The sequence below is a fragment of the Pseudorasbora parva genome, chromosome 18 (assembly GCF_024679245.1).
Source record: "Pseudorasbora parva isolate DD20220531a chromosome 18, ASM2467924v1, whole genome shotgun sequence".
Taxonomy (NCBI): Eukaryota; Metazoa; Chordata; class Actinopteri; order Cypriniformes; family Gobionidae; genus Pseudorasbora; species Pseudorasbora parva.
Window position 1 is genome coordinate 25543389 of NC_090189.1, and position 27840 is coordinate 25571228.

The following is a 27840-nucleotide window of genomic DNA, read 5'->3' on the forward strand; positions in this document are numbered from 1 at the left end:
AGAGTAGCTCAGTTTTTACTATTTATTGAGTTCACTAATTTGTACCAATAAACACTTAAGAAGACCAGCCACAGCAGGGGACAGAGTTATAATAAAATACAATTAAACTAATAAAGGAGGTGGGGCTTGATTCTCAAAGCATTTTTAAGAGTAAAATATAATAAATGTAAATATGCACAGATATATTTCAATTGAAATCTACACTCTTAAAAATAAAGGTTCCAAAAGGGGATTTTTCATGTGCCATAAACAGTTTTGGGTTCCATTTTTTTCTTAGCATGAAGAACATTTTAATATCATAAATTACCTTATAAAAAACCTTTTATGCAAAGGAAACTTTCTATAGAAAGTAAAAGCTCTTTGTAAACTATACATGCCCATAAAGAACCTTAATATTTTGGGTAACATAACAACCTTAAGAAATGCTTGCAAATGATATGCAAACACACTAGGATATGTAGGACAACATGTTCTAGTCCAAATCAATTCATGGTACAAGGACAGTCTAAACTAGAGCAACCTGTGATTAAGTGGATGGAAGGCCGGCCAGAAATTGAAGCAATTTGTGAATTTTCGGAGCAGTAACTCTTCCACTGGCGTTACCACCAGCAGAGCACAAAATAGTTGTTTGAAAAGAATCAGCTTACCAATCAGTTTGCAGAACTCTTCATATCCATCCTGAGATTCGGTTTCCCACTTTCCGTTGAAAGCCATGGTTTGGGTGTTGATTGCTGAGTGGAGAGGAAGATCGAGCTGAGAGCTGAGGTACTGATGGGTCGAGTTTCCTGCACTTATATACCCCACCGCTCTTCAACTCTGCCTCTTTTTCATGAAATTATGGGCACACCATCATCATAACCAAGCCATAAACTTTTACAATGGCCTCACAAAAGAGCAAGTCATCAAGTGCATGACCGCAAGGCTGGTTACCTGGGTAGCAATGATGTACCATACATGGGCAATGAAGGAACATCAGTGACTCTTAAAATCTTTTGCAGTACAGCATATAAGTTTGTAGTTTAATAACATTGGCTATAATGGAAATTGCATTTGTCTTCTATATGGTTAATATAAATGACAAATAGATTATTAATGGGAGTCTCATAGCAATATCTCCCATTTGTGTAGACTCGAGTATCTCAACCAGCTCCGAAATAGGTTTTGGTTTACAGCTGTCAAGTCGGAAGCTTGAAGGCCATCTGCTTTGATATTGCTTTTGAAAGGATAGAAAGTGCTTTATGTCAGACTGAACTTTATGTTCCAGTAGATAGTGATTCATAACTACACAAACCTTTCATACATTTAAAAAACTGAGCAAAACATCAGGGTACGCTGTTCTCTTCAGTGAATATCCAATCCTCTTTTCCATTTGAGGATGGCATACTCCACACAAAGATGAAAATCCAACCTCATGTTGTTCCAAGACGGCATGACTTTCTTTCTTCTGTGCACATCAAAGAAGACATTTTGAATGGAAATCACTAGGGCTCCAGTGTTTGGTTTGTAATGTTCTTCTTCTTCTTCTTCTTCAAAAAAAAAAAAACTTTTATGTTTCCAAAGACAGAAAGTCATACAGGTCAGTAACTAGAAGTTTTCTTTTTAGGTGGGCTATCCTTTTAAGCAACTTAAATTCATCAATCAAAATGCTGGAATATCAGATAAATTGTCTTAAAACGGTCTGTCTGGAAGTTTAAAAGGAGGGAAAGGCAGGTCAATGCCCTTCAGCACATAAACCTCTGCTGGTTTCTCATAGAATACAGCTTTCATTGCATCATCTCCCTTGCCCTTGTCCTTAAAGTTTTATTTTTTTCTCTCAAGTCTTATGTTGAGATTTTACAGATAAATTTCAGCTCCAGTGATCCACCACACAGATCTAGCAGAATGATGAGCTGAAGAGAGATAAAAGCAGAAACAGAACAGGATGAGCTTTCTTTTTCACTTCCAGTGCTAGCTGCAAGCTCTCACCTCTGAAAGCACACATTGATTCTTGGGGAACACGGCATGGTGTGACATTTGTCTGGATTTAGAGATTTCTTTGAAGCATCAAAGGTCATTTGATGATGAGACATTATTATCAGTGAAGTTGAGGACTATCATGGGATAGTTTTGCACAGAGGTTTTTTTCCCCTTATAAAAATATATAGGCCTATATATAATTATTTAGGATGAACTGCAATTTAGCAGTAAAAGTAATTTAAATAGATTAGGAAAGCTGCTATAACTGACCGGTTAAATGTCAAAAGGATACTTGGATTGTGATGTCATAAAAGTGTTTCACTTACATTATATGGTTTGATTGCAAAACACTCGTTAAACTTCGCCTTTCACAACATATTCACCAAGTGAACAGTTTAATAAATAAAAACCATAGTGAAACATAAACTTTTATAATACCACCTCTCTTCTTGATATGTTTCTCTAGGTTTAACATACAATAAATGTGTCATGTTGAAATGGAGACTAACCACTTCAGAAAGGACAGTGAAATCAGAACATTTATCGAATAATTAGTATAATATTTGTTAATACTAGTATGACACAAATTCACTTAACTAAAACTATTGCCTCAATAAACTCCTAATTTACTGCATCAATCGTTAATGAGGTATAGTTTTGTAGCGTTTAAGTTTAGGTTTTGGGTAGGATTAAGGGGTGTGGAATATGGTCATGCAGAAAAAAAGCATTAATATGTGCTTTATAGGTACTAATAAACAGCTGACTATGCTAACACTACTGAAAATATAAACGCACACATATATGAATAATGGCAAAGAAAAATCATGACAGCGAATGTAATGCATTTTTGTGTGCGTGTTTATATTTTGAGTATAACCTGGGTAGACTCCTTACCACTAACAATAATGAAAGGTGAAAGGTCAGTGCACTGATGATCATTAGATCATTGACTATACAATGACAGTAGCCGCTGGTTTAGATGAGCTTATCAAATATGCAAAAGTTAGCTTCTGAGAACTAAAGATAGCACTGGTGCACACTGGTCACCTACAAATGTTTTCAATTAAAAGTTTATTGTGAAACAGAGCAACCAGTTCACTAAATATACTTTTCACGTGAAATTATATACATTTCATGAACCGTTTTTCAACAAATTTTATATAAATGTTAATAAATCTGTTTTTCTGAGGGTGTTTCACCTCAGATTAGCCTACATTGTTATGATGAGAAATGATGATAAATTAATTGTATTGAAACTCAGAGGGAATTCTTATAGATTTGTTCAACATTTTGGCAACATTGTTATTTTAGTATTAATAAAGGCCTAGCAGGCTATTAATAGCCTACAACTTTTTATATTTACAGGTTTAATTTTAGTATAAGTAATTTTGCTTTCGTCATTTTTAAATATTTAGTAATAAAACGTATTTATTTAAGATGTCTAATGTTTAGTCTGTATTTTATTTAGTTAAATTACCAACACGATTGTTAGCTGTTTTACTTTTTAGTTTTAGTTAACAATAACAACGCTGGTTTGCAATTATAGCAGCAACGTTTAGAATAATATATCAAATGGACCACACCAACCAACCCTGACGTAAATACACCTCGACATCGCCCCTGGTGGTACCAAAGTTGTATCCCCATAATAAAGTATATTGACATAATAGAAGCCAATCACAATAGTGTTTCCAGGGATTTCCTTTGAACGACAAGATCCTGAGCCAATTAATAACAACCACACGTTGAAGCAGCTAATGGGAAGTGTCAGTAGTTGTAAGTGGGCGGGCTCTAACCTACCAGGAGGAGAGGGCCAAGTAGTAGTTGCAAAGCGGAAAGAAAATGGCGGCCGTGGCTGCGGAGCCAGGAGCTGCTGCGGCATCAACAACAGCGGGGGACGGGGTGGAATACGAACCCGAGCCAGGAGAGCATGTGGTCGATCTAGAGGCACACTCCGTCCCGGAAATCAAGCTTTGTCACCAACCAGAGGATGTGGATGCAGTTCAGGAATGCAGCCAGGTCCAAATGGAAATCAGAAGGCCGGACCTTCAAGCCGCGGGAAAAGCCCTCGCTGCCCATGCGGACGGTGAGCGCACCGAAACTGGGGGTTCCTGGGGCCGCTTGGACACAGCCGAGCAGCCCGTGCTTATGGACTACATGTGTACAGACGTTTCTGATTACGGGGGATCCTTCTCGCCGAAGGTGGAGGCTGCAAACGAGGTCAGTCCTCTCGAATCCAGCCCCTGCCTTTTGCTCCCCAGCTCCATCTCCGACTCCCAGCCCTCCGTGGTCTTCTTGCATTCCCTTCCCGCTCAGGTTCCATCGGAGCCTGAAACTGGACTGTCTCTGTCTGTCGAATACGACTCCAAACCCGTGTCAAGCCATCCTACCGATCTGGAGTGTGAACTCATAGGCTTCACGCAGCCTGACCCGGAGCCCGAACCCGCAAGCGATGCTCTCGGGTCGGAACTCAAATCTCACGAGCATGATTGCCATGACATCCCGCACCCCGTAGATCACCTGGATTCTCTGTTCAATGCAGAGGAAACGTCGCTGGGAGAATCGGTGGGTCAGAGCTGCATTAGTGACTTTTCTACTGTTTCCAGCAAGGACTCTCCTGAACTTCCAGCGGTGGTGGATCAGTCGCTCATCTCATCGGTAGAGTCAGAAGGAGTCCGCTCGCATCCTCTTCGTCACCAGAGCTTCAAAACGGACCTCAGTGAACCCGAGAGGGAATCGCAAAGGAAAGACCCACCTGAGACGGCGGAGCGCCTGGTGCCCGGGTCCGAGGTTCGAGTCTCGCTGGATCACATCATCGACGATGCGCTCGTGGTGTCGTTTCGCTTAGGCGAGAAGCTCTTTTCCGGGGTACTCATGGACCTTTCGAAAAGGTAAACACGGTATTTGCCCAAATAATTTCAGTGTGTCCACTTACATCCAGCAAAGTTGGCTTTCGTAGGTAACTGTCAAAAAGATGGAGTAAAGAGCGTCTTTATCTTTACATTTTAGGTTATAAACGATTTTTATAGTTTAACGTAAACTGTTAGTATAGTTTGGAGTGTAGAGTTACAACGTTAAGCGTCTCTTATTGTTTTTATCCGTCCTATTTAATTGCCTTTTATTCTCATATTTTTTCTCCTAAATGTTTGTGTGTAAAATTACATTTACTAGTGTACATTGCACATTACAGAAATATTTTTATTTTACTATTATTTTCACCGGTGTGGCTGGTGAAGTAAAACAAATTTACAATGTTTTTAAGGTCATAAAAATGACTAAAAACCATAGTGTTGATGTTGAATGTCTTATTGCAGGACACTACTATCACTACTTGAGTTTTCATGTCAGCTACTCATATTCAGACATGTAACTAGGGAGACAAAGATCATAATAACCAAGGGGGGAGACAGTGTTATGTTGGTGATTAACACCCTACAAATTGCTCCCACAGTTTGTCTGTCTCAACACCCTTGTTCACACGTTTTCTCTCAGTGTCAGATATGAATCATAGCTGTGCCCAATTTATAGTGCCATCCGTGTAGCCTGCAGTGGGATCTCCAGTCTCTCAGTTCAGTTCTCATTTGTGAAGTCGACATGAAACATTCTTGTGATGTTGCTGTGTAGAGAAGGTGTCCTGAAGAACCTGTCCAGCAACATTGATAGGAAGTTATTATTACATTAGCTGAAAATTATGGAACATTTCTCTACACTGATAGACCTTATGAGTTAACCAATTAATTATTCTAACCACTGACAGACCAAGAGCTCCCCAATTTTTTGTCAGCAGGAACCCCTTAGGCATAAAATATTTACTTTAAATACCCATTAAGAGTTTGTTATTATTTCAATAATTTAACAGTTCGTTTGAATGTTCACAGTTCAGTGATGCCGGTTAATGGTCACATGCAAGTAAATGGATAAACTGATTGTAGATGGACCTTAAAGTGCATGCCGTGGTTTAGTTTTGATAGTGTCTCAGTCCATACAACTAAATGGATATTTTACTCATGGTATTTTAGAAACTTGAATAATAATAATAAAGTTTAAATGTTTGAAGACAGAACAACATTACTGTGTGAATTACATTTTGTACTGTAAAACAAAAAGTAAATAATAATTACAATAATGATTTTACTCTACAAGTTACAATAATAATATGTATGCCTTAAATCAGGGGTGGCCAATCATGTTCCTGGAGATATACCTTCCTGCCAAGTTCAGCTTCATACCTGTTCAAACAAAACTGAACCAGCTAATTAAGATCCTCAGGAGCACTTGATAATTACAGAAAGGTGTGTTGGATCAGGGCTGGATCTGAATTCTGTAGGTTGGTACATCTCCAGGATGGGCCACCCCTGTCTTAAAATCTTCACATTCAAATTTAAAACGCTCAAGCTTTTATATTGGTGGAATGATAGTGCTTCTATCCATAAACATGTTGTATATTATGCAATTGTGTAAATAAAGTAAACCAAGTGCACGTCACATTCTCATATAAGAGCTAACTGTGAACCAAGCCGTGACACCAGAGCATAAGCTGCCCACCCTTCAACCTTTTTTTAAATTTCCTTTTAATGCTTGGATGTAAAGCTTTGTGTGACTGCTATAGAAAGGTGCTATAGAAATATAAATTACTTGCATTCACCATAATTAATTATCCTTCCACCAACTCGCAAACCCCCTTCAGTTCCTTCACGTACTCCCAGTGGTGTTTGGAAAACCCTGACATGGCTGACCACTATTTTAAAGGAATTTTCTGAATTTAAAAGTTAAGCTTAAGACCTCCATTTGTACATGCTTGTTTTTTATTTTTACAAACTATGGGAGGAAATTAAATCATGTGCTATACTTCACAGCATGTCACAGATGCTGCTATTGAAGCTTAACTTAATTTAAGTCTTAGTATTCGTTTAAAGGCCCCACCATTGGTATTTTGTGTTCTAGCATGTTAATGATGAAATATGTTGCAGCTGCGAATCTCAAACAGAAGCAAAAAAATGTTTTTAATTGAGAAAGTGTCACTAGCTCAGCTAATTTCATGTTTCTTGTGAGTAGGGCCATCTGTGAGAGTGTGGGGAAAAACTTAAACTTCCTCTTCAATTTCCATTTTGTCTTTAATTTGTTCAGTGTAATTGCTCATGTTTTGGAGTGATGAAACAAAATAGATATGGATGAATGGATAGATGGATTATTCACTCAATAATTTGTTAAAAACACAACCAATGTTCTGGTGTGGAATAATTTCCTTCTGAAGGTCCTACTTTTCCACTGTGACGTATAAAACCGCAGTACATAAACTGAACACAGTCAGTGTCATGGAGTTGAAGTAGTTTGCCAGACATACTGTCCGATTTATTTTTAGCTTGCGCTCTAAGGGCTATCTTCATTTGCATTTTTCAATGTTAGGTCATTCCCAGGTTCTGGATGAAACTTCTTATGGAAGAAAAGCATATCTCAGGATTTTTGGATTGCTCATTTCTAAAGCATTAGCTATTGCAAGTCAGGAACAATGTTCTCTGACATTCAACAGATCACAGACTCAACCCATTTTTTTAAGGGACAGTACTTCAATGTCAGTGTTTTCTACACTCTTATTTTACACCACCAAAGTATCAAAATCAATTTGATGGTTTTTACATTGTGTTACAGATAGTAGTAATGCACTTTTGAAATAAGCTGAATGGTTAGCTGAATTATTTTTATTGTATAGTAAATTCTACTTGGCTCACATTGAATATATATATAGCTGAAGTGGCATTTTATCCTCATGCATTTTCTTTGTTGATGTACTACTGCGTTGACAGTTAATCATCATTCTTCCCATCTGTAATCATAAATACAGACGTACAAACCTAAGGTTTCTGTCCCTCTATTGAAAACCACAATTGAAAAGGCATTGTAAAACGAATTTAAATTGAATAAAGTGCTTTAATCCAAGTCTTGTGAAAAGATAAAATTTAAATGAAACCAGAAAAATAGTGTGATTGATACTTAACATTTTTTTGCAAAATATTGATTTAAAACCCTCCAGAGTAACAGCAAAATCACAATGGGAGACTAGACTATGAATGTAGTGGTTCAAGACCTCAGAGTAACTCTTCAATTCTATGACTGAACAATCAACTCTGCTACATTTTATTGTTGCATGTTAGTTTCCATAGTCTAGTAGTTGTAATCTAGTTATTTTTGTTTAGATTTCAGGAAATGGGGATTAGACCCCAACCTCACTGTTCTGTTCAGTTTAACCTTACTGTCTTTTCGTATCCTCTGTACCTCAGGTTTGGTCCTTACGGGATTCCTATAACTGTGTTCCCCAAGAGAGAGTATAAGGACAAACCAGAATCTATGCAGCTGAAGACGGAAGCATTTCAGTCAGAGACTGATAAGGGTGTTGCTCAAGGACCTAGTGATGCCCCAATTAAGGACCCTGTGGATGCTCCGGATGCCCCTTTGAAGGACCCTGCTGAGACTCCTGCAGCACCCCAGCCCTGTCCCAACCCTCAACCTAACCCATGGACCTCAAAACCACCTCCTCTGTTTCAGGAGGGGGCCCCTTATCCACCTCCATTGTTCATCAGGGACACCTACAACCAATCGTTACCTCAGCCTCTACCCCGCAAAATTAAGCGGCCCAAACGTAGGCTGTATCGAGAGGAGCCCACTTCTATAATGAATGCCATCAAGCTCCGACCAAGACAAGTTCTGTGTGATAAATGTAAAGGGGCTGTGGTGCAAGGGGACAAGCGTGAGACACGCAGAGGCCCCATTTCAGACTGCCGGAGTGATGATGCCAAAAGACGGCGAAATGACAACGCGACGGCAGCTGCTGGTAAGCGGCCCCGTAGTGATCTACGGTCTGAAGAGAAGGGCCGTAGTACTGATGGGCCCAAACGGCAGGGTTCAGCCATACGGGTGTCATCATCCACCGCCTCTTCTCTGGGCCATAGTCAGGTCAAAGGTGCAGCTGCTGGGAACAAAATGGTAAAGGGGGTGTCCACTACAACAACGTCCTCGGCCAACTCTCGAGTGCAACTCAATGCCAAAAAAGTGCTTCAGAGCAAAAATGTTGACCACTCCAAGGCACGAGAGGTGCTGAAGATGGCCAAGGCTCAAAGAAGACAGAAAGAGACAGACACAGGCAGTAGCGGGAACACCAAGGCCATAACCAGGGCTGCAGCCCTCCAGGAAGCCCACCAGAAGGTCCACTTCACCCGGCGTCTGCAGCAGATTAGTGGAGGTCCAGGTTCCAACCCCCTGCCACCCAGGATGCGCATCAAGCCCCAAAGGTACCGTAATGAAGAAAATGATTCTTCCTCATGTAAGCCGCCTTGCTTGGAGAAAGTGCCGGGAGGGGGCCGTTTACCACTGCCTAAGCCAGTCGTGCCCCGCTGCACCTCCACACGCTCCTCCTCCTCCTCCTGCTCTGCTAGCCAAGTCACCACAGATGTAGAGCCCCAGAGGCCAGACAAACCGAATGAGTCCCTACTCAGCCAGGCACAACCCGATCCCCTTCCAGCTCCGGAATACAGGGAACCCCAGGCTGAGACAGAGGAACAGGAGGGGCGGGAGGAAAAGCGGGAGACGCGTGGGAGCAAGGCTGGTAACCTAGTGGTCTACATGACCCTTAACCCCAGCCAGACCGACTCCTCTAGTACCTCTATGTGCAGCATCGATAGTGCAGATGACTTAAAGTCATCAAACTCTGAGTGTAGCTCTACCGAAACGTTTGACTTCCCCCCTCCTGGTGATTTGCGTTCGGCCCCTGCCCCTGGCACATCCTCCGCTTTTGCCTCTGCCTCTCCCTCTCCCCCTGCTCCTAAGGACGACAAAAAGCGCAGTAAATCCCTCAAAGCTGCAGTCTTTTCCAAAAACGTCACAAAGTGCGTTGCCCTGGATGGCAGGACAATTTGTGTAGGGGACATTGTTTGGGCCAAAATCCTTGGCTTCCCCTGGTGGCCCGCCCGCATCCTAGCTATCACAGTGAGTCGCAAAGATAATGGGCTCTTAGTCAGGCAGGAGGCCCGGGTCTCTTGGTTTGGGTCGCCTACCACTTCCTTCCTGGCCATTACTCAGCTTGCCCCGTTTCTAGAAAACTTCCAGTCTCGCTTTGACAAGAAGAGAAAGGGCCTGTATCGTAAAGCCATCACTGAGGCGGCCAAGGCTGCAAAGCAGCTCACTCCTGAGGTCCGAGCCTTGTTAACTCAGTTTGAGACGTGAGGTGATATGCCTCAGTAAGGTAGGCAAAACAGTCACCCGAGCTGGCCCTGTACCCCTTCTGACACCTCTCAAACTTTGCTGTACCCAGGCAGCTTCCAGAGTGAAACAGAAAAATGTCAGCCAGGCAACCAGGACTAATTTATTTTTGTTGAGAAGGCAAGAGAAGGGGATTGAATTGAATGGTTTTCATGTCAAGTATCTAATGTTTGCCCCTATGTAACCAGTCTTTTGATCTTGTCATATCATCATACTTTTATTATAATGGAAAGCTGATGACTGAGATTCGTAGGAAAAGGTTTTATGGGTTATTGAGTGGCCACAATATTTCAGTTTGCCTTGAACTTGGTTATTCTTGGTCACTGTCTGCTGTTAAAGGTCCCTGTAAACATAAAAGCAAATGCTCTGAGTGGGATTTTTAGTGAGCTTGAATAGCTTTCATGAAGAATTAGGCGTGTGTGAATTTCTGCTTGAGCCCATTCTCAAATGATTATCAACCCTTACAAGTTGATTACTACTTTGTCTGGATCCCTAACTTAGCAGAGTTAATGCTTCCTTTTGGATGATCAGCGGAAGTGTTATAGGTTCACAGTGTCAGATCATTCCTGCTGCATTTTCTAACACTACAGTGTTTCTAGACAGTGTCTCTGTCCAATTGCCCTAAGATTACATGAACTGAATTCAAGTTAGACCATCCTTTATTTGTGTTCTTTTATGGAAGTTGTGTAACTGTAAAAGTTGACCCTGTTGGGTAACGTAGAGTGCCTCGCTCAGGTAGAAAAAGGGACTTAATTGGTGCTGATCTTTCTCAGACGTTCTGAGTCGACTAATCCAAGTTCAGTGATCCGAGCAGACGGCTGTTGATCTGGGCGTGGCTCTTGGCCAGCCGTGGCTTTGTAGCCAGTCGAGCTGCTGTTACGGGGGGAGGTGCCTATAAGCCGAAGTCACCTCAAGTGCCACTGTGAGGAGAGCACAGCGACTCTGTAAACACAGAGAGTTCCACCTCAGACACGGAGAAACCTGCCAGCCTAACTGTGCATCCTCTTCCCAACCCCTCGCAGCTACAACATCTGCTTCCCAAGCTCATTCCTCCCTAATCTACTTGCCCTGTTCACAGCTTCTTTTTTTTTTCTTTTTTTCTCTCTTCCTCCACTTGTTTTGCTCCCCCCTGCCGTTGTCATGTTTGTGTCTTGGAGATGCTTTTTATATATCTGATTATGGCAAAAATGTTCCTGTTGTTCAGCCAACCCACCGACCCAGCTTTGTTTTTTGCATGGATTTGGGAGTGCATATGTTAAATTGAATAATGAGCATTTTAATGGCTCCATGTGTTTTTCTAAATTAGGCACCTCTCATCACGAAGCAAACTATACGTTTTTATGTAGCTGCAGTGGAATGCAAAACTCTTAACCCGAGTTCCATTAAATAATTAAAATAAAACACTTGTCCACTGTGGTGTCCCGCCACAAAGTGGGGCATTGGAGCACAAGGCAGCAGTTCTTATGTGTGATTGTTCGTCATAATTATGGGCCTCCGGCTGGTTTAGTTGTTCAGTGATTTGTTCCGATTCCAGTATTCATTGTCTCTCATCTGAAATGTTTTGCTAAGGATTATTGTGTTTTAATCTTATTTGTTGTGCCTGAACTTTATTTTCTGTCATTTCACTATTTGCTTAATAGGGCTGAAGGTGTGGAGTACACATTTGTATGTAAAGTGTTCCAAATGTATTTTGCCTGACTGATTGGAAGATGAATGGCCTGGATCTTATTTCAATGCTAAGAACCAACGATTTTATTTGTGTGGATGAGCATTATCTTTTTTTTTTCTTGTCTGTAATCATGGTTCTGTCCTTGCATTGCATACCCATTGGCATCTTAAACTGTCCAGTTTTATTTACACATCTGAGAAGGGAAATATACTGTATGATATCTGGGTCTTTCCACATATGACTTTAGCAGGTAGAGATCGAAGACTTGAGGAAAAAAACAATGCTTGGTAGACCACACTGACTGACTGATGGAGGTTTGTGTAAAGGAGTAAAAATGGTATTTATTTTGGTGGTTGGCTTTGTTTTATTTCAGCATCTTTTTACTTTTATTTCTATCTGTTTGCAGGTCAGAGAATGCTGTAAAACCATTGAAAAAAAAGTAACAGTTGAAGATATTGTGTACATGTTTTCTGATGTTTTAAGAGTATATAAATAAACTGTGAACTTCAAGAATTTTATCTAGTTGTCATTATTGTTGTATTTTTATCTTTCTAATATCATTTCTCACTTCAAACCGTATATATGTCTCAAGTGTAGCCCAGTGCACAACCCTGTTTAGGGAAAAGCTGTTTTTCCATTCTAAAACGAAAACAGTCACTGGACAGTCTAACCAAGACTGTTTTCTATCATTTCACAGTTAACCATTGCATGCAAAAAAAAAAAAAAAACATTTTCATACCTGCAAACAGATGAGAAAACAGTAGGGAAAATAATGCGCCAGACTTATATTTAGTCTACACTAGACAGTACATTATTAAGCTTAAATAGTCTTACTGACTTTTCATTTCAGTGGATCTGTGCTGTCCATGTGGTCTTGGATTAATACGATTTAACACATTACAATAGAAAAACAGCTGTGCATTAGGATATCAATCACATGAAACATTAATCCCATCATATGTTTGGTTTGCTTTTAAATATACATGTTTAGTTATATGTATGTGGTGCTATGCTTGGCATCTTGAGAAAAATTAATCCATAAAATGTAAATGTGAGAAATGTAACAATCAGTGTAGCTCATGTTTAAAGCTAGATTTTTTGTGAGATTCTGTGAATCGAATCTGTACTATGTCCGTTATTGACCAGGAATTGTCCGAAATAGAAGTCAGATTATGTCAGAAGCGCAGTAGCGTCAACATGCCAACACAATTAGTAAAAGGAAGACTGTTCTTTTCTCTGTTCTTCAACCATAAGATTACTGACATCTGAAAAACTAATGAGCCCTAGAAGGGCTTTAATAAAGTTAGTAGTCAAAATATCAGTTACGCTGTATACGTTTCTCACACTGTTTTTTTAAGGCCCTAAAATCTTAATGTGTAAAGTTGATATATAACCTGATGGGGAAATAAAATTCTGACCTTCTGTTGTCTTTTTTTCTGCAGTGCTGCAACTCTGAAGAGCTGCTGATTGGTCTGTTGCTTAGAGCACTGCTATTGGTCAGCAGCCAGTCAGATGAGAGGAGCCATCCACAGTTGGAGAAGCAGGTGTAATGGAGAAATTATTTTTATTTAAGAAAAGAATTATATATTTATAACAAGGAATTACAGACTCTTTCCTGATCAATCATGCTGAAAATAATTTTTCAAACCAGATTTGTGTTTGCGCAGGCTTTAGTGTTTTAAGAAAAGTGTGAAAGAACACTTGCAAATACGAACAGCACAGTTACAGCCGTTGTGGATTCGAGGTGGCAAACCGGCATACATTAATGCAGGGCTTTTAAGATAACAAAAATTGGTGTAAAAATGCAATAAATATCGCATGTGCTATATTTCACAAGATTGGGTCTTATTGTGTTTGTAGTCTTGGATGAAATCCCTGTGTTCTTTCCTAACATCTATGCTCCTTTATATTGAGCAATTCTGAGCCTTAATACAGTCTAGACTGTTCTTGAAGAGAGCTTGAAGTTTTCCACTCTGCCACAGCATACATGAAATTATCAATGCAATTTGTAGCGTTACAAACCACTCTGAGCCAGTTTAGTTGACGTTACCCTTTTTGTGCTCCCCTGCATTTATAAATGATTTTCTAATTAAGACAGTAAGAAAGAATGCATCTTTTCTATCGCTCAATCGTACAACGCTTTTTCAGATTGTTCGCCTCGAGGTTTTCCTAATAGCCGTGGGGGGCATCATTCATTGCACATGCTCAACCGGAGTTCTGTAAAAAAAGGGAATTAAAAGAGAGAGGAACAGCTGCTGACACGCGTTCGGTCTTGCTGTTGTACATACATGCGTTTCAGTACAATCGTAAAGCTCTCCTGACTATACATATGAAGATGGTGGTCATGGGAATACATTTGTTTTATTACTGTAGTAAATGTATATCTCTATGAAATTAAACCTGTTTTTTTGTCTTGTACCAAGTTGTGTGTCGTATATTCTTTAACAAAATGCTGTATTACATACATCCAAGAAAAGTCACAATACACAATGCAGACACCGCTGGTTTAATGTGAACGCAGGTATGGTTGATTACAGCACACGTTTTTGATGAGGTGATGAAGGCCATAATTCTCAGGACTGACAGTCTGTGGATCACTGACTCCTGCTTCCACTGCACACGTAACACTCTGGCATGCCGAGAAAAAAATGATCTAATAATACAGACTTAAAAGCCACCTGACAGGAGGGGATAATGTAATTGGGCAAATTAAAATGGAAACAGCTTGCGTTACATGTCCGTGACAAGCAATTCTGCAAAAAATGCATCAGTGAATTAGTACAGACAGGGAATACGACTGGGTAGTCCGCACATGTGAATGCAGCAGTTGACAGTTTATCACTGTAATAACAGACTCTAGATTGCTATCTGTTGTTGTTATTGGGATTCTGAACAAAATTAACAGAGTAGGATCCGGTGTTGGAATCTTGGTTGACCTGAAAGTTGGAGGTGGAGAGACCAAAGGGCCGTAAAATCATGTTGCCCAAGTCTTTCAGCTTACCTGAGAAGATAAAGAGAAAACAAATGAATGATCTACCAATAAAAAAAGCTCAAAAGCTCAGACTACTGGTAGGATCTTCAAAATACACACACGTTAAAAAAAGAAGTATCTTAGGCTCACCAAGGCTGCATTTATTTGATCAAAAATACTGAAATATTGTTTTTTTTTCTTTTCTTTTTTGTCTTTATATATATATATAGCTTTATGAATTTTTAGGTGAACTAACCCTTAAAATAAAATTGAAATGTACAGTGCATATGACTGTACACCAGTAATGAACATTTTATTGGATTTGCAATTAATGCGATTAAAGTGTATAAATGCATTAATATAGGCTAGGCTTCAAATGCAACAGGGTCCCACTGCTCCAACTCTACCAACAAGTTGGCCTGAAAAAGGTTAAAGACTCTAAAGGTCTAAAGCGATTATAGAGAGCTTTGTCTCTGTGGCTGGGACTGCAGTGAGATCAATATGAAGTGTTCAACAGCAACACCCTTCACTGTGAGCTGCAGTAAGTTCAACCTGACAGCAACAGTGGACATCTGATCTTGAGAGGAAACATGCAGATTTTGTTTGTCATTTATTAATACCTTAAAACAGAAAACCCCAGCATGTGCTCTGAGAAAGCATAGCAAAAGTAACAAAAAACATTTAACCAATAATGAAAAACAGAGAAATTTGTAGTTGTTTTATACTCTACACTATTTTTGCCAACACTATAATTTTAGTTAAAAAAAAAAAAATCATAATACAAATGAGCGTAGTGTTAGAGCTCAGCCAATATTGTTTTATAATTAACACCAATAGTAATTTATTAACATTCAAGTTTCTGATAAGTGATATGTTAACCATGTTTTGTTTTGTAACATAAAAATATTAGTTAAACACTAGAATAATAATTTATAATAATAATATTATATAATTATCTTTATATACATTTATTACTATCAATAGTCATAAAAGGTTTTTTCATTATGACAAAAGTGGATTTTGGATTTTTTTTTTCAATATCTCCTAATTGACTGTGCTGTTGTTTTGACCTGTTCTATACGGCCAATTTATGGCCAGGAGTGTTTGTCTCAATGCATTGCACTTTATGGTCAAGTAAGAAAAAAATTCAATAAGACTACATTAGAGATTTCAAATATGATTTATGCAACAAGCTTTTTTCAAGCCAAGGTTCTTTGGTTTATAAGGACTCTTTTAAATACACCAATTAATGGATCTGACTAGAACTTTATATTGGCTTAATAGAAAGCATGTTTCTTGGGTTTTTTTTAGACAACCTTCAAAATGAATAGTACTGCTACACTGAAATATTCAGACTAATGTCATCACACAGAATATCAACAATTCTGTAGCCTTATGGGTGTTTCCAAATCACATTACAGTCATATTACTCTTTTCAGGGGGGTGAATAAGTATTCAGCCAGGGAAACAAAGGAAGAGAACATTGTTCACTGTATAATCAAAAGTCAGTGATGGTCAGATAATACGGTTTAGGTCAGACGCTTACAAACACCTGTAGAATTACTGCACAACATTTTCACGTCCACGCAATCAGAGCGCATCTTCTTAAAGGCCGGCTATATTGTGAGAAAGACACAGAGCCAACTTCTCCCCGACAACGTTTCTTTTCTCATAATTTAAGAAGACTGAGATTGGAGTCATGTATAGCCTAATTGTCCACATTATGTCAAGGGTTACATTTAGCTTCTATTTATTTATTCATATACATATTATTAAATATTTATTTAGTTTGAGTCATTTTTATTTGATTTTAAGGCTACTTGTCCATTAGCCTGATTATGTCTGCATTCATATTTCTCTTTTAAATGTTTCAGTTTAATGTATATTTATTTATTTGTCTGTTTATAATGTATATTTATGTTTATATTAAAGGGGTGATGAATTGAGAAATCAACTTTCCTTTTGATATATAAAAGGTCTGAAAAATGCTTAAATTAATGACTAACAGTCGACTAGGAAAATCTGCCCTAAAGAAAAAAATACAATAAAAAAGGAGCGACAAAAAAAGGCATTTTATTTTATTTAGTACTGCTCTAAATTAATCTAATAAAATTAATCTCACACCTCTTCTGACCATGGACAGCAAAAAAATTACAAACAAAAAATTTAAACGTAATCTTACTCATCATCTCTTCTTTCAGCTTCTCGTTGCGCTCTTCAATTTGCCGTGGCAACCGCTGAAAGAGAAAATCAAAGACAATAAATTATTTAATTTGTTTAATTTATTCAATCTCATGTTGTCCCAAAACTGTATACAACCTGTATATACAGGTCCTTTTCAAAAAATTAGCTTATGTGATGAAAGTTCATTATTTTTCATAATGTAATGATAAAAATTAAACGTTCATATATTTTAGATTCATTGCACACCAACTGAAATATTTCAGGTCTTTTATTGTTTTAATACTGATGATTTTGGCATACAGCTCATGAAAACCCCAAATTCCTATCTCAAAAAAATTGCATATTTCATCCGACCAATAAAAGAAAAGTGTTTTTAATACACAAAAAAGTCAACCTTCAAATAATTATGTTCAGTTATGCACTCAATACTTGGGAATTTTGGGTTTTCATGAGCTGTATGCCAAAATCATCCTGAAATATTTCAGTTGGTGTGCAATGAATCTAAAATATATGAAAGTTTAATTTTTATCATTACATTATGGAAAATAGTGAATTTTTATCACAATTTCTTGAGAAGGACCTGTATTTTCTGTCTTCCATTTTATAAAAACAACTTATTTTGGGGCAGTAATCAGTCAATAATGACTTTCTATTTTTAATAATATAAGATCATGCTATTTAAAAAGATTTCTAACTGAATCTGTAACATACATTAGTGATAAATATGTTAAAGATGTGGATGAGTGTTCCTCAACTAGGGGGCCTCAGCAAACTTCCAAGTGGGCCTCTAGATAACTTAAATAATTTAAAATGACAAAACAATCTTTAAAATATATTAAGCTACTACAAATCAACATGCTACTTATTTTATATCACCCCCTAGAGGAACATAGCCTGAAAATAGGCTAACTTCCGTCAACATAATTTGCCGGCTGTAACTCTGTAAAGGCATCTTTACACAGCAAACGCGGCACAGAAACCGATTCTGAAGCGGCATAAAATCACAAAAATGTGCATTTACACAGACCGTTCAATGCTCCTCTGAAGCGGCATATAAGTGCATTTACACAGGAATTAAAATCGCGGGTCACAATGCCTTGAACATTATTTAAAACTACAGTTTTAACAAAGTGTTATAAATTAATTTAAAACAAATAATAAAATGTATAAAAATAGACCTAAAATAAAAATACGGAATTTTAAATCGTTTTTTTCTGCCTTCTATAAAGCGCTTTTGATGTTTGGCATAATTCTGTAGTTCTACTGTAATTCTGCAATTCTTCTATTGTAGGCTACGGTATAGTTATTTTATATTTCTTAATAAAATTGTGCCTGATTGACAACGCTATAAAGAAAGTATAGCCTACATTATTACGGGTAGAATACCGCATATTAAAAGAGGTCCAAAGTTTTTTACAAAGAAACAGAAAGTCACTTTAGAGCATTCACAACATGTAGGCTAGGCTACAGTGCGTCGCATCCGTGGGGGATACACACACTCTTTTCTCGGTGACAGGTTTCAACACCCGCTCTTTTTCTGCAGTTTTTCCGCAGTTTTGCACAAACACCATAGCCTACTGCAGTCGCTCCCCCGTTTATCTGGCCGCTCTGTGTCTGCGCTCGCAGCGGCTGCTTCCCCTCCACACATAATACATATTTTTTATAGCTTAATGCTCTTTAAATATGTTGTTGCATTGTGAAAAGTTTCGGTGCATAGGACGGACCTGTCCGCGGTCGTTCTCCGTGGTTCTGACCACAGAAGAGTGATCTGGAATCTCCATTATAGCACCAGGCTGCATACCCCATCTCTCTGAGCCCATAGACTGTAAAAGTGGTCAGGATTGTAATATTTCCCCAAAACGAAGTTTAGTTCTCAGCTTGTATAACATGAACCCGAATATTTGACAGTTCTGTCTAATTGTGAACAGAAAAACGTTACACGTCAATCCATTACCGACGATTTTTGTTCGCGTCTTTATTAAATAGGCCTATAGCCTACAGACAGTTAGGCTATTTAATTAAAAAATAATGTTATAGGCTAATATTTAAACATAGCCTAACTATGACATTATAGTTTTCTTTAACCCTTTGTCCAACGAAATTAAGCGCCGGCGCATTCCGTTCCTTTATGACAGCGGGAACAACTCACTCTGTAATTTTTTGCCATATGATACAGATAGCCTAGGTGATATACATAATTATAAACTATACATTTTCTACTTTTATGTCACAATAACAAAAAAGATTCTGGGAATATTGTTTATGCACTTTAAAATTTCCACACGCTGTCTTAATTAATTTTTTTATTATTAGGCTAATAAAAATTTTTCAAAAGCATTTCTAAATTAAGGTAATATTTCCAAAAAAACAAATTTTTGAGCCAAAATAACGAAATGGTAAAAACTACCACCATGCAAATTAAATTTAGCCCTTCTCTGGCAGTTAGGCTACAACCCAACCGGGGAACGAACGGTAATAAGCTAAATGTTCTAAATAAATATTCACATAGCCTAATAATAATGATAATTAAAAAATACACAACTTTAAATAAACTCAAATATTCTACAATGTTGCTTATAGACAAATTAGCCTACAACCATAATGATTGAGTGCCTAGGCTATTTCAAGTTTTTAGGCTGCACTATGCCTAAGGGAAAAATCCAAACTTCAGTCTATTTTAACGAAATGTAGGACAACAGATAGAATATATCAGAAAATATCAAATCTAATATAAAATATCGTTCTCTCCAAGAGATTATAATACCTGGGTTGCAGTGACGCCGACTGGGTTAAGCATTTATCGTTTCTGAGGGGAAATGTTGCAGTGCGTTGATCTGCCAGTCTCTTCAAAGGAAGATTACAAACGGCGAACACTACAGTGGTTAGCTTGACGATGTGAGTACAGAAAGCATTTACTTTAATTGCTAGATGGTTTGTCTCCTTGCTGCTTCTTGATTCTCGCGCCTAGTGAGCTGGCTGACAGGTGGTTGTCATGACAATGATGTAGTTTAAGGCGGCACAGGTTCGCGTTCATTTACACTGAATCAAAACCGCTTCTATGTCGCCTTTGATACTAGGGGCCGAGGTGGGTCAGACCCGGCATATTTTAAGTCTGCTTTAATGCGGCATCGCGTATTTACACAGAATTTTGAGCAGACACAGACCCGCGTTAGACCCGCCTTAACTCGGCTGTGTAAAGATGCCTTAACTACACAAACTTAGTGCTGGTCACGTTGTAAGTTACCTAGCTGGGGACTATTTTCAGGTGCTGCGTAATATCATTGCGCCGCTGCACCCATGGCACGGCAGCAAAGTTCCTTGATTATTACACAGGAATGAGAGTATAGTTCCTAGCCATATCAGTCTAGAAAATCACAACTTTTCATTTTCCGCCAGTCTTAGTACACAATGTAACTACAGAAGAGTCAAGTTTTAAATAGGAAAAAATATTGTAATTCTTTGGACAATTTTTTGAGTGAGAAGATTCAATGATCTATACTAAGCTATGCTAAAAGTTCTACCGTCAGACCTGGAGATCGGCTGAATGGATTTGAAAATGCTAAAACTCAACTGTTTAACTAGTGGAGTTGGAAAATTAACCTATTTTCAAAAATAGTGGCAAGATCCTTTAACAACCAGGATTTTCATGGATTTGGGATACCCTGGATAAATGAAGAATACTGGTTTAAAAGGTGTGATCGAGACGTAGGAACATCATGCATATGAAATGTAATTTGCTAGTTATATATATACTGTGTGAAGAAGCAGCTCCTAAAAGTTCTGGAATGCTGATATATAACCAAGTGTGTCAGGCTTTTGGGAGTCAAAAGGCCACTGGCATAAAGACACTCACCATACATGCCTCTCTAGCTGCAGGGATGCCCGGGTCTTTCTCCAAGACAGTTTTATAGTCCTCTAGAGCTTCATCAAGTTTTTCTGTCTTCTCGTAGAGTTCTGCTCTCCGCAGAATGGCACGGACATAATTTGGATTCAGTTCTATGGCTGTGGATGACAGAACAACCCACAATGTGTGAAACATATTTGTTTCAAATCACATTTCCACAGGAAAAGGAAAAAAATATAGCCGGCAAATGTATGTAGTGACTCTTGTACTTTTTCTAGGTCAAGACCACAATGTGTGCAGGATATACTCTTACCTTTAGTGCAGTCACTGATAGCACTGTCTTTTTTATCCTGTCAGATAAAATTATGAAGTTAATATGCAAGTAGAATATATGGATAAGCATATACAAAAGAAATCTAATTTGAGCGCTTAGTGACTGTGATGACAGTAGCAAAAATCCATGTAAGTTGTAAAGTTTAAAAAACTATTAACCAACATGTTACTGATCCATGCTTATGCCAAAAACACAAAAACAAACAATGAGAGTTTGCATCTGATGATAAGAACACATTTTAAAGTTGGCATGAAACAAAAGTTGCCATTGTCTTTTCTTCTTTATTGTCAGGTATATCTGAGGGTGGGATATAAAATGCAGGGCTGGACTTGACTTTCCAGGCAGTTATTGAAAATAAGAACTTGTTCTTAAGTAACTTGCCTGGTTAAATCAAGGTGTATAAAAGGTAGAAGTTAACGTAAGATTATGAGTGCACATGAATTGAATATTTTTTTTTTTTATCTTTCAGAGAAATTTCAGTAGACAAAAAACACTCTATATGAGCTGTGGACAAATATAAGTTATTCTAGGAGTCTTATACAGCTTTGGATGCCAAAATTTAAAATACAGTAAATCTATCACAGCCTCACTTACATACATACCTCTTTTACTACAAACTTACAAACCGCTATTTTTACTACAAAAAAAAATCACTTTTTGCAGCTTGAAAAACTTAGGCACTAGTCAATGCCATTACAAATCTGAGAAGGGCCTGGATATTTCATATAACTCTGATTGTTTTCGGCTGAAAGAAGAAAGTTATATACACCTAGAATGGCTTGAGGGTGAGAAAATCATGAGAACATTTTAATTTTGGGATGAACTATCCCTTTAAGCTGTTTCTACAGGTGCTGGTCATATAATTAGAATATCATCAAAAACTTGATTTATTTCACTAATTCCATTCAAAAAGTGAAACTTGTATATTATATTCATTCATTAAACACAGACTGATATATTTCATCATTTCTTTTCATTTTTTTAATGATTATAAGTGACAACTAAGGAAAATCCCAAATTCAGTGTCTCAGAAAATTAGAATATTACTTAAGACCAATACAAAGAAAGGATTTTTAGAAATCTTGGCCAACTGAAAAGTATGAACATGAAAAGTATGAGGATGTACAGCACTCCATACTTAGTTGGAGCTCCTTTTGCCTGAATAACTGCAGCAATGCGGCGTGGCATGGAGTCGATCAGTCTGTGGCACTGCTCAGGTGTTATGAAAGCCCAGATTTCTCTGATAGTGGCCTTCAGCTCTTCTGCATTGTTTTCGTCTGGCAGATCGCATCTTCCTCTTCACAATACCCCAAAGATTTTCTATGGGTTTAAGGTCAGGCAAGTTTATTAAGAACAGGGATACCATGGTCCTTAAACCAGGTATTGGTTGCTTTTGCACTGTGTGCAGGTGCCAAGTCCTGTTGGAAAATGAAATCTGCATCTCCATAAAGTTGGTCAGCAGCAGGAAGAATGAAGTGCTCTAAAACTTCCTGAGATACGGCTGAGTTGACCTTGAACCTCAGAAAACACAGTGGACCAACACCTGCAGATGACATGGCACCCCGAACCATCACTGACTGGAAACTTCACAATGGACCTCAAGCAACGTGGATTGTGTGCCTCTCCTCTATTCCTCCAGACTCTGGGAGCCTGATTTTCCAATGGAAATGCAAAAGTTACTTTCATCAGAGAACATAACTTTGGACCACTCAGCAGTCCTTTTTGTCTTTAGCCCAGGCGAGATGCTTCTGATGCTGTCTGTTGTTTAGGAGTTCAAGGAATGCGACAGCTGAAATCCTTCTCTTTTATACATCTGTGCGTAGTTGCTCTTGAAGAACTAACTCCAGCTGCAGTCCTCTCCTTGTGAATGTCCCCCACATGTTTGAATGGATTTTGTTTCACAATCCTCTTCAGGGTGTGGTTATTATTGCTTGTACATTTTTTTTCTACCACATCTTTTCCTTCCCTTCACCTCTCTATTAATGTGCTTGGACACAGAGCTCTGTGAACAGCCAGCCTCTTTTGCAATGACCTTTTGTGTCTTGTCCTCCTTGTGCAAGGTGTCAATGGTTGTCTTTTCAACAACTGTCAAGTCAGTAGTCTTCCCCATGATTGTGTAGCCTACAGAACTAGACTACAGAACAGGAGATACCATTTAAAGGCCTTGAGTTAATTAGCTGATTAGAGTGTGGCACCAGGTGTCTTCAATATTGAACCTTTTCACAATATTTTAATTTTCTGAGATACTGAATTTGGGATTTTCCTTAGTTATCAGTTATAATTATAAAAATTAAAAGAAATAAACATTTTGAAATATATTAGTCTGTGTGTAATGAATGAATATAATATACAAGTTTCACTTTTTGAATGGAATTAGTGAAATAAATAAAGTTTTTGATGATATTCTAATTATATGACCAGCACCTGTATGCAGTGCAGTACTGTAAGCAAACAGTAGGTGTCCTCAGAATCTCTACACCTGATTGTCTCACCAGAAAATAAAAAAGAAATATACATTCTTTATCTGCACAAAAAAACAACCAGAAGTTTACCTGATGCAAGCGAGCAGCAGCTCGATTAGAGAAGAGTATGGATCTCTCTTTACTGTAGCACACAGGACACACTCGCAGAGCGGCCGTGTAAGACTCCTCAGCATCTACATGCTCTGTAAACAATCATATGTCAGAAGAATATCTGTAATAAATATGAAGCTTCCTCAAGGGGTAGTTCAGCCAAAGATAAAAAAAATTATGGCATTTACTCAGCCTCTTTTGTTTTGTAGAACATACAATTTGTGAAGAATCTTGAAGTAGCTCTTTTCATTTTGACCACATAAAAACATGAGAAAAGACCACTATATTCAAGTATGATATGATAATGTTTGTAAGAAACACTGAAATTTAAGTTGTTTTTCAATGATTATCATAGTATTATGCATAATTACTTACATTTTGGTGTCAATCTATGATTTCAGATTCGACTTGAAACATTCATAAGTTAAGGGATTTTTTAAATGTTTCGAAAGAATTATCTTATGTTCATCAAAGCGGTATTTCTTTGATCAAAGATACAGCAGAAACAGTAACACTATGAAATATTATTACAATCTAAAACAACTTGTCTATATAAATATATTTTAAAATGTATTTTATTCATGTGATGCAAAGTTGCATTTTCAGCATCATTACTCCAGTCTTCAGTGTCACACGATCCTTCAGAAATCATTCTAGTATGCTGATTTACTGCTCACAGTTGAAAACAAGTTAAAAACAGTTGTGCTGCTTAATATTTTGGTGGAAACTGTATATTATATATATATGTATATATATATATATATATATATATATATATATATATATATATATATATATATATATATATGTATATATATATATATATACAGTTATGTAAAAACTTGATGGAATAACAACATGATGGTGAGTAAATAATGACACAATTTTATTTTTTGGCGAACTATGTAAACAGCAGTTTGTGCCACTTCACAAATTAAACGGATATGAACGGACAGTAAGAAACCAATATACACTCACCTAAAGGATTATTAGGAACACCATACTAATACTGTGTTTGACCCCCTTTGCCTTCAGAACTGCCTTAATTCAACGTGGCATTGATTCAACAAGGTGCTGAAAGCATTCTTTAGAAATGTTGGTCCATATTGATAGGATAGCATCTTGCAGTTGATGGAGATTTGTGGGATGCACCTCCAAGGCACAAAGCTCCCGTTCCACCACATCCCAAAGATGCTCTATGGGGTTGAGATCTGGTGACTGTTGGGGCCATTTTAGTACAGTGAACTCATTGTCATGTTCAAGAAACCAATTTGAAATGATTCAAGCTTTGTGACATGGTGCATTATCCTGCTGGAAGTAGCCATCAGAGGATGGGTACATGGTGTTCATAAAGGGATGGACATGGTCAGAAACAATGCTCAGGTAGGGTGTGGCATTTAAACGATGCCCAATTAGCACTAAGGGGCCTAAAGTGTGCCAAGAAAACATCCCCCACACCATTACACCACCAGCCTGCACTGGTAACAAGGCATGATGGATCCATGTTCTTATTCTGTTTACGCCAAATTCTGACTCTACCATCTGAATGACTCAACAGAAATCAGAACAGGCAACATTTTTCCAGTTTTCAACTGTCCAATTTTGGTGAGCTCATGCAAATTGTAGCCTTTTTTTCCTATTTGTAGTGGAGATGACTGGTACCCGGTCGGGTCTTCTGCTGTTGTAGCCCATCTGCCTCAAGGTTGTGCGTGTTGTGGCTTCACAAATGCTTTGCTGCACACCTCGGTTGTAACGAGGGGTTATTTCAGTCAAAGTTGCTCTTCTATCAGCTTGAATCAGTCGGCCCATTCTCCTCTGACCTCTAGCATCAACAAGGCATTTTCGCCCACAGGACTGCCGCACACTGGATGTCTTTCCCTTTTCACACCATTCTTTGTAAACCCTAGAAATGGTTGTGTGTGAAAATCCCAGTAACTGAGCAGATTGTGAAATACTCAGACCGGCCTGTCTGGCACCAACAACCATGCCACGCTCAAAATAGCTTAAATCACCTTTCTTTCCCATTCTGACATTCAGTTTAGAGTTCAGGAGATTGTCTTGATCAGGACCACACCCCTAATGCATTGAAGCAACTGCCATGTGATTGATTGATTAGGTAATTGCATTAATGAGAAATTGAACAGGTGTTCCTAATAATTGACCTTCTGAGGGCACCTCAAGCTCTTGAGACTTTTAAAAAAGGACTAAAAACTTTTATTTTTGGGAGAGCTTGTCTTTTAACTATTTAATCTATTTGTATTTTCCCATTTTTAAATTACCTTTAACTGTAGCACTTTGAGATTTGTTACAAATGTAAAGTGCAATACAAATAAAATGTATTATTATTATTAATAATAATCCTTTACGTGAGTGTATCTTTGACTGGTTTTGTCTTACCTCCACTCTTGAACTGCATGTTGCCCTTCTCCTTCAGCTCTAAACTCTCCTTTCTTCTGCTCTGTAATTGGAAGAAAGAAATAATAAATAAATATACCAAGAGACCATGAGCACATCAATGACAATGGCATTAAATATGGCACAGGAAGAACTGAATGTGAAAAATAATAGGAGGAGAACCTCTTTTTCTTCTTCTGTCAGGTCTTTCTCCAGCTCACGCAGGTATTCCTCATCATACTCTGTCACCTTGACCGCCTCTTCTTTAAATTCTGAATCCGAGTCACTCTCTCTCTTCTCATCGTTGTCCACAAACCTCTCCCATTTCTCCTGTTCTTCATCATTGTCTTTCCCAGGACTCAAATCTTCATCATTGGCTTTCCCAGGACTCAGACCTCGTGTTAATGAGTCATGTCTCTTTTCAGCCAACCTGTCCTCGTGCTCTTCAGAATCATCTGCTGGTGTGTTATCCATACACAACCGGTCAGCGTCATCCATGTTTTCTCCATGTCTCTCAGTTTCTAACCTGTTGTCTTTTTCTGTCCTGGCATCTGACTTCAGTCTATCACTGCGAGCCCTCTCTGTGTGTTTAACATCAGAGTGTCCATCTTCAGTGGGTAATGTGTCCTCGCAGTCATAGAAACAGTCTTCTTCCTGGTCTGTAGTGGTTTCTCTGGTCTCTGACACTTTTAATGTGTTTGCCATGGAGGCTGAAAGCTTCTCGGACTCTGTCTCCATCTGGAGTTGTGCTGTCACCACAACCTGAACTGTATTATAGTGAAATTAATGTAAATGACCTCAAATAATATTCACATCAAGCCCTGCTAAATATTTTTAAATTAACATACATTTAGATAAAAAGCTGAAATTACAGCACACCCATTTCATGGACTGTCATATAAAACAAGTACGCAATAGGTCTAAAATACATACTTCACTTTATACTACCATGTACAACTAAATATGCTTTGTTGTTTATCGCCGTGTTGTCATCAACATAAGTGTCATTATGCTTACTTCAGAGCTGGCATACATAGTAACATTTTATACTGTAATGTTTCTACATTGAGGAAACTTCATTAAACAAAAACGAGAAATCACAATAACATTTGACAATGTAATAAAGTAGCTTAGATTCACAGATTCAGACCAAAAATATCAGTCAAAACATACTATTAGCACATGTGATAACAGGACTGATTTCACTTCATCAGCTCTGCACTCGGCAAACACAAATACATTATTTTAAAGTTTAACTTGCATTAATATTAATATTTATAAGAATTATGAAAAACACATATTTTTAACAGAACATTTTAGATAAAAACAATCACTCAGTAATTCTTCCTCACCTTCTAGAAATGAGCCATAACGTCTCTTCCGGTTAATCGCGCACGACCTGACGCATGGGTAGAAAAGGATTCTGGGATATGTAGTGAGAAACTCACTACATCGTGTTTGCTCACTGGAATATTTATTTGCGTTTCGGAGCGCGGTTAAATATTTTATTTAACATATCAGAATAAATAAATATTTAGTTCAATTTGGACAAATAATTTGTAGTATTGATTGTGCTTTAAATATCAAAAGACAATTAAATGTAAGTAAAAATAAAATAAAATGCATTTTTTGCCAGTCTTTGCTTCCCACGTGCATCAATGA

At 38.1% G+C, this 27840-nt stretch overlaps 3 protein-coding genes across 5 annotated transcripts in view; 1 reads left to right on the top strand and 2 right to left on the bottom strand.

Annotated features, from left to right (window-relative positions):
* The window catches only part of fabp6 (fatty acid binding protein 6, ileal (gastrotropin)), a 2160-nt gene extending 626 nt beyond the window's left edge, over positions 1-1534 (bottom strand). Inside the window, exon 1 of the mRNA XM_067424489.1 lies at positions 648-1534. Coding sequence (XP_067280590.1) covers positions 648-714 — 67 coding nt within the window. The 5' untranslated portion in view covers positions 715-1534. The remainder of the gene's footprint in view (positions 1-647) is intronic.
* A 2204-nt stretch (positions 1535-3738) lies between these two features.
* On the top strand, positions 3739-12396 carry pwwp2a (PWWP domain containing 2A). Of its 2 annotated transcripts, XR_010899126.1 has the most exons (3): positions 3739-4847; positions 8235-12192; positions 12285-12396. XR_010899126.1 is itself a non-coding variant. In XM_067424486.1 (2 exons), exons 1-2 carry the CDS (start codon positions 3799-3801, stop codon positions 10171-10173), a joined length of 2988 nt encoding a protein of 995 aa, XP_067280587.1. In that variant the 5' UTR covers positions 3739-3798; the 3' UTR covers positions 10174-12396. The 2 variants fall into 2 exon arrangements, 1 of the variants encoding a protein (XP_067280587.1); XM_067424486.1 differs by having other exon boundaries at positions 8235-12396.
* Positions 12397-13425: 1029 nt separating this feature from the next.
* ttc1 (tetratricopeptide repeat domain 1) lies at positions 13426-27605 on the bottom strand. 2 transcript variants are annotated; one of them, XM_067424487.1, is made up of 8 exons: positions 27531-27605; positions 26362-26940; positions 26182-26242; positions 23764-23876; positions 21191-21227; positions 20887-21035; positions 17032-17086; positions 13426-14879 (listed from the first exon to the last, which is right to left on the bottom strand). In XM_067424487.1, exons 2-8 carry the CDS (start codon positions 26914-26916, stop codon positions 14743-14745), a joined length of 1107 nt encoding a protein of 368 aa, XP_067280588.1. In that variant the 5' UTR covers positions 26917-26940; positions 27531-27605; the 3' UTR covers positions 13426-14742. The 2 variants fall into 2 exon arrangements, with proteins under 2 accessions (XP_067280588.1, XP_067280589.1); XM_067424488.1 differs by lacking the exon at positions 27531-27605 and adding an exon at positions 27352-27470.
* Between the last annotated feature and the right edge of the window lie 235 nt (positions 27606-27840).

Excerpts from the sequence above, each read along its gene's own strand:
- pwwp2a (XM_067424486.1), top strand. The coding sequence starts at position 3,799 with ATGGCGGCCGTGGCTGCGGAGCCAGGAGCTGCTGCGGCATCAACAACA. Across the intron at positions 4,848-8,234 it reads CTCATGGACCTTTCGAAAAG|GTTTGGTCCTTACGGGATTC; the intron begins GTAAACACGGTA and ends TCTGTACCTCAG.
- ttc1 (XM_067424487.1), bottom strand. The coding sequence starts at position 26,916 with ATGGAGACAGAGTCCGAGAAGCTTTCAGCCTCCATGGCAAACACATTA. Across the intron at positions 23,877-26,181 it reads CATGCAGTTCAAGAGTGGAG|AGCATGTAGATGCTGAGGAG; the intron begins GTAAGACAAAAC and ends GATTGTTTACAG. Across the intron at positions 17,087-20,886 it reads CAGCTAGAGAGGCATGTATG|CGGTTGCCACGGCAAATTGA; the intron begins GTGAGTGTCTTT and ends TTTCTCTTTCAG.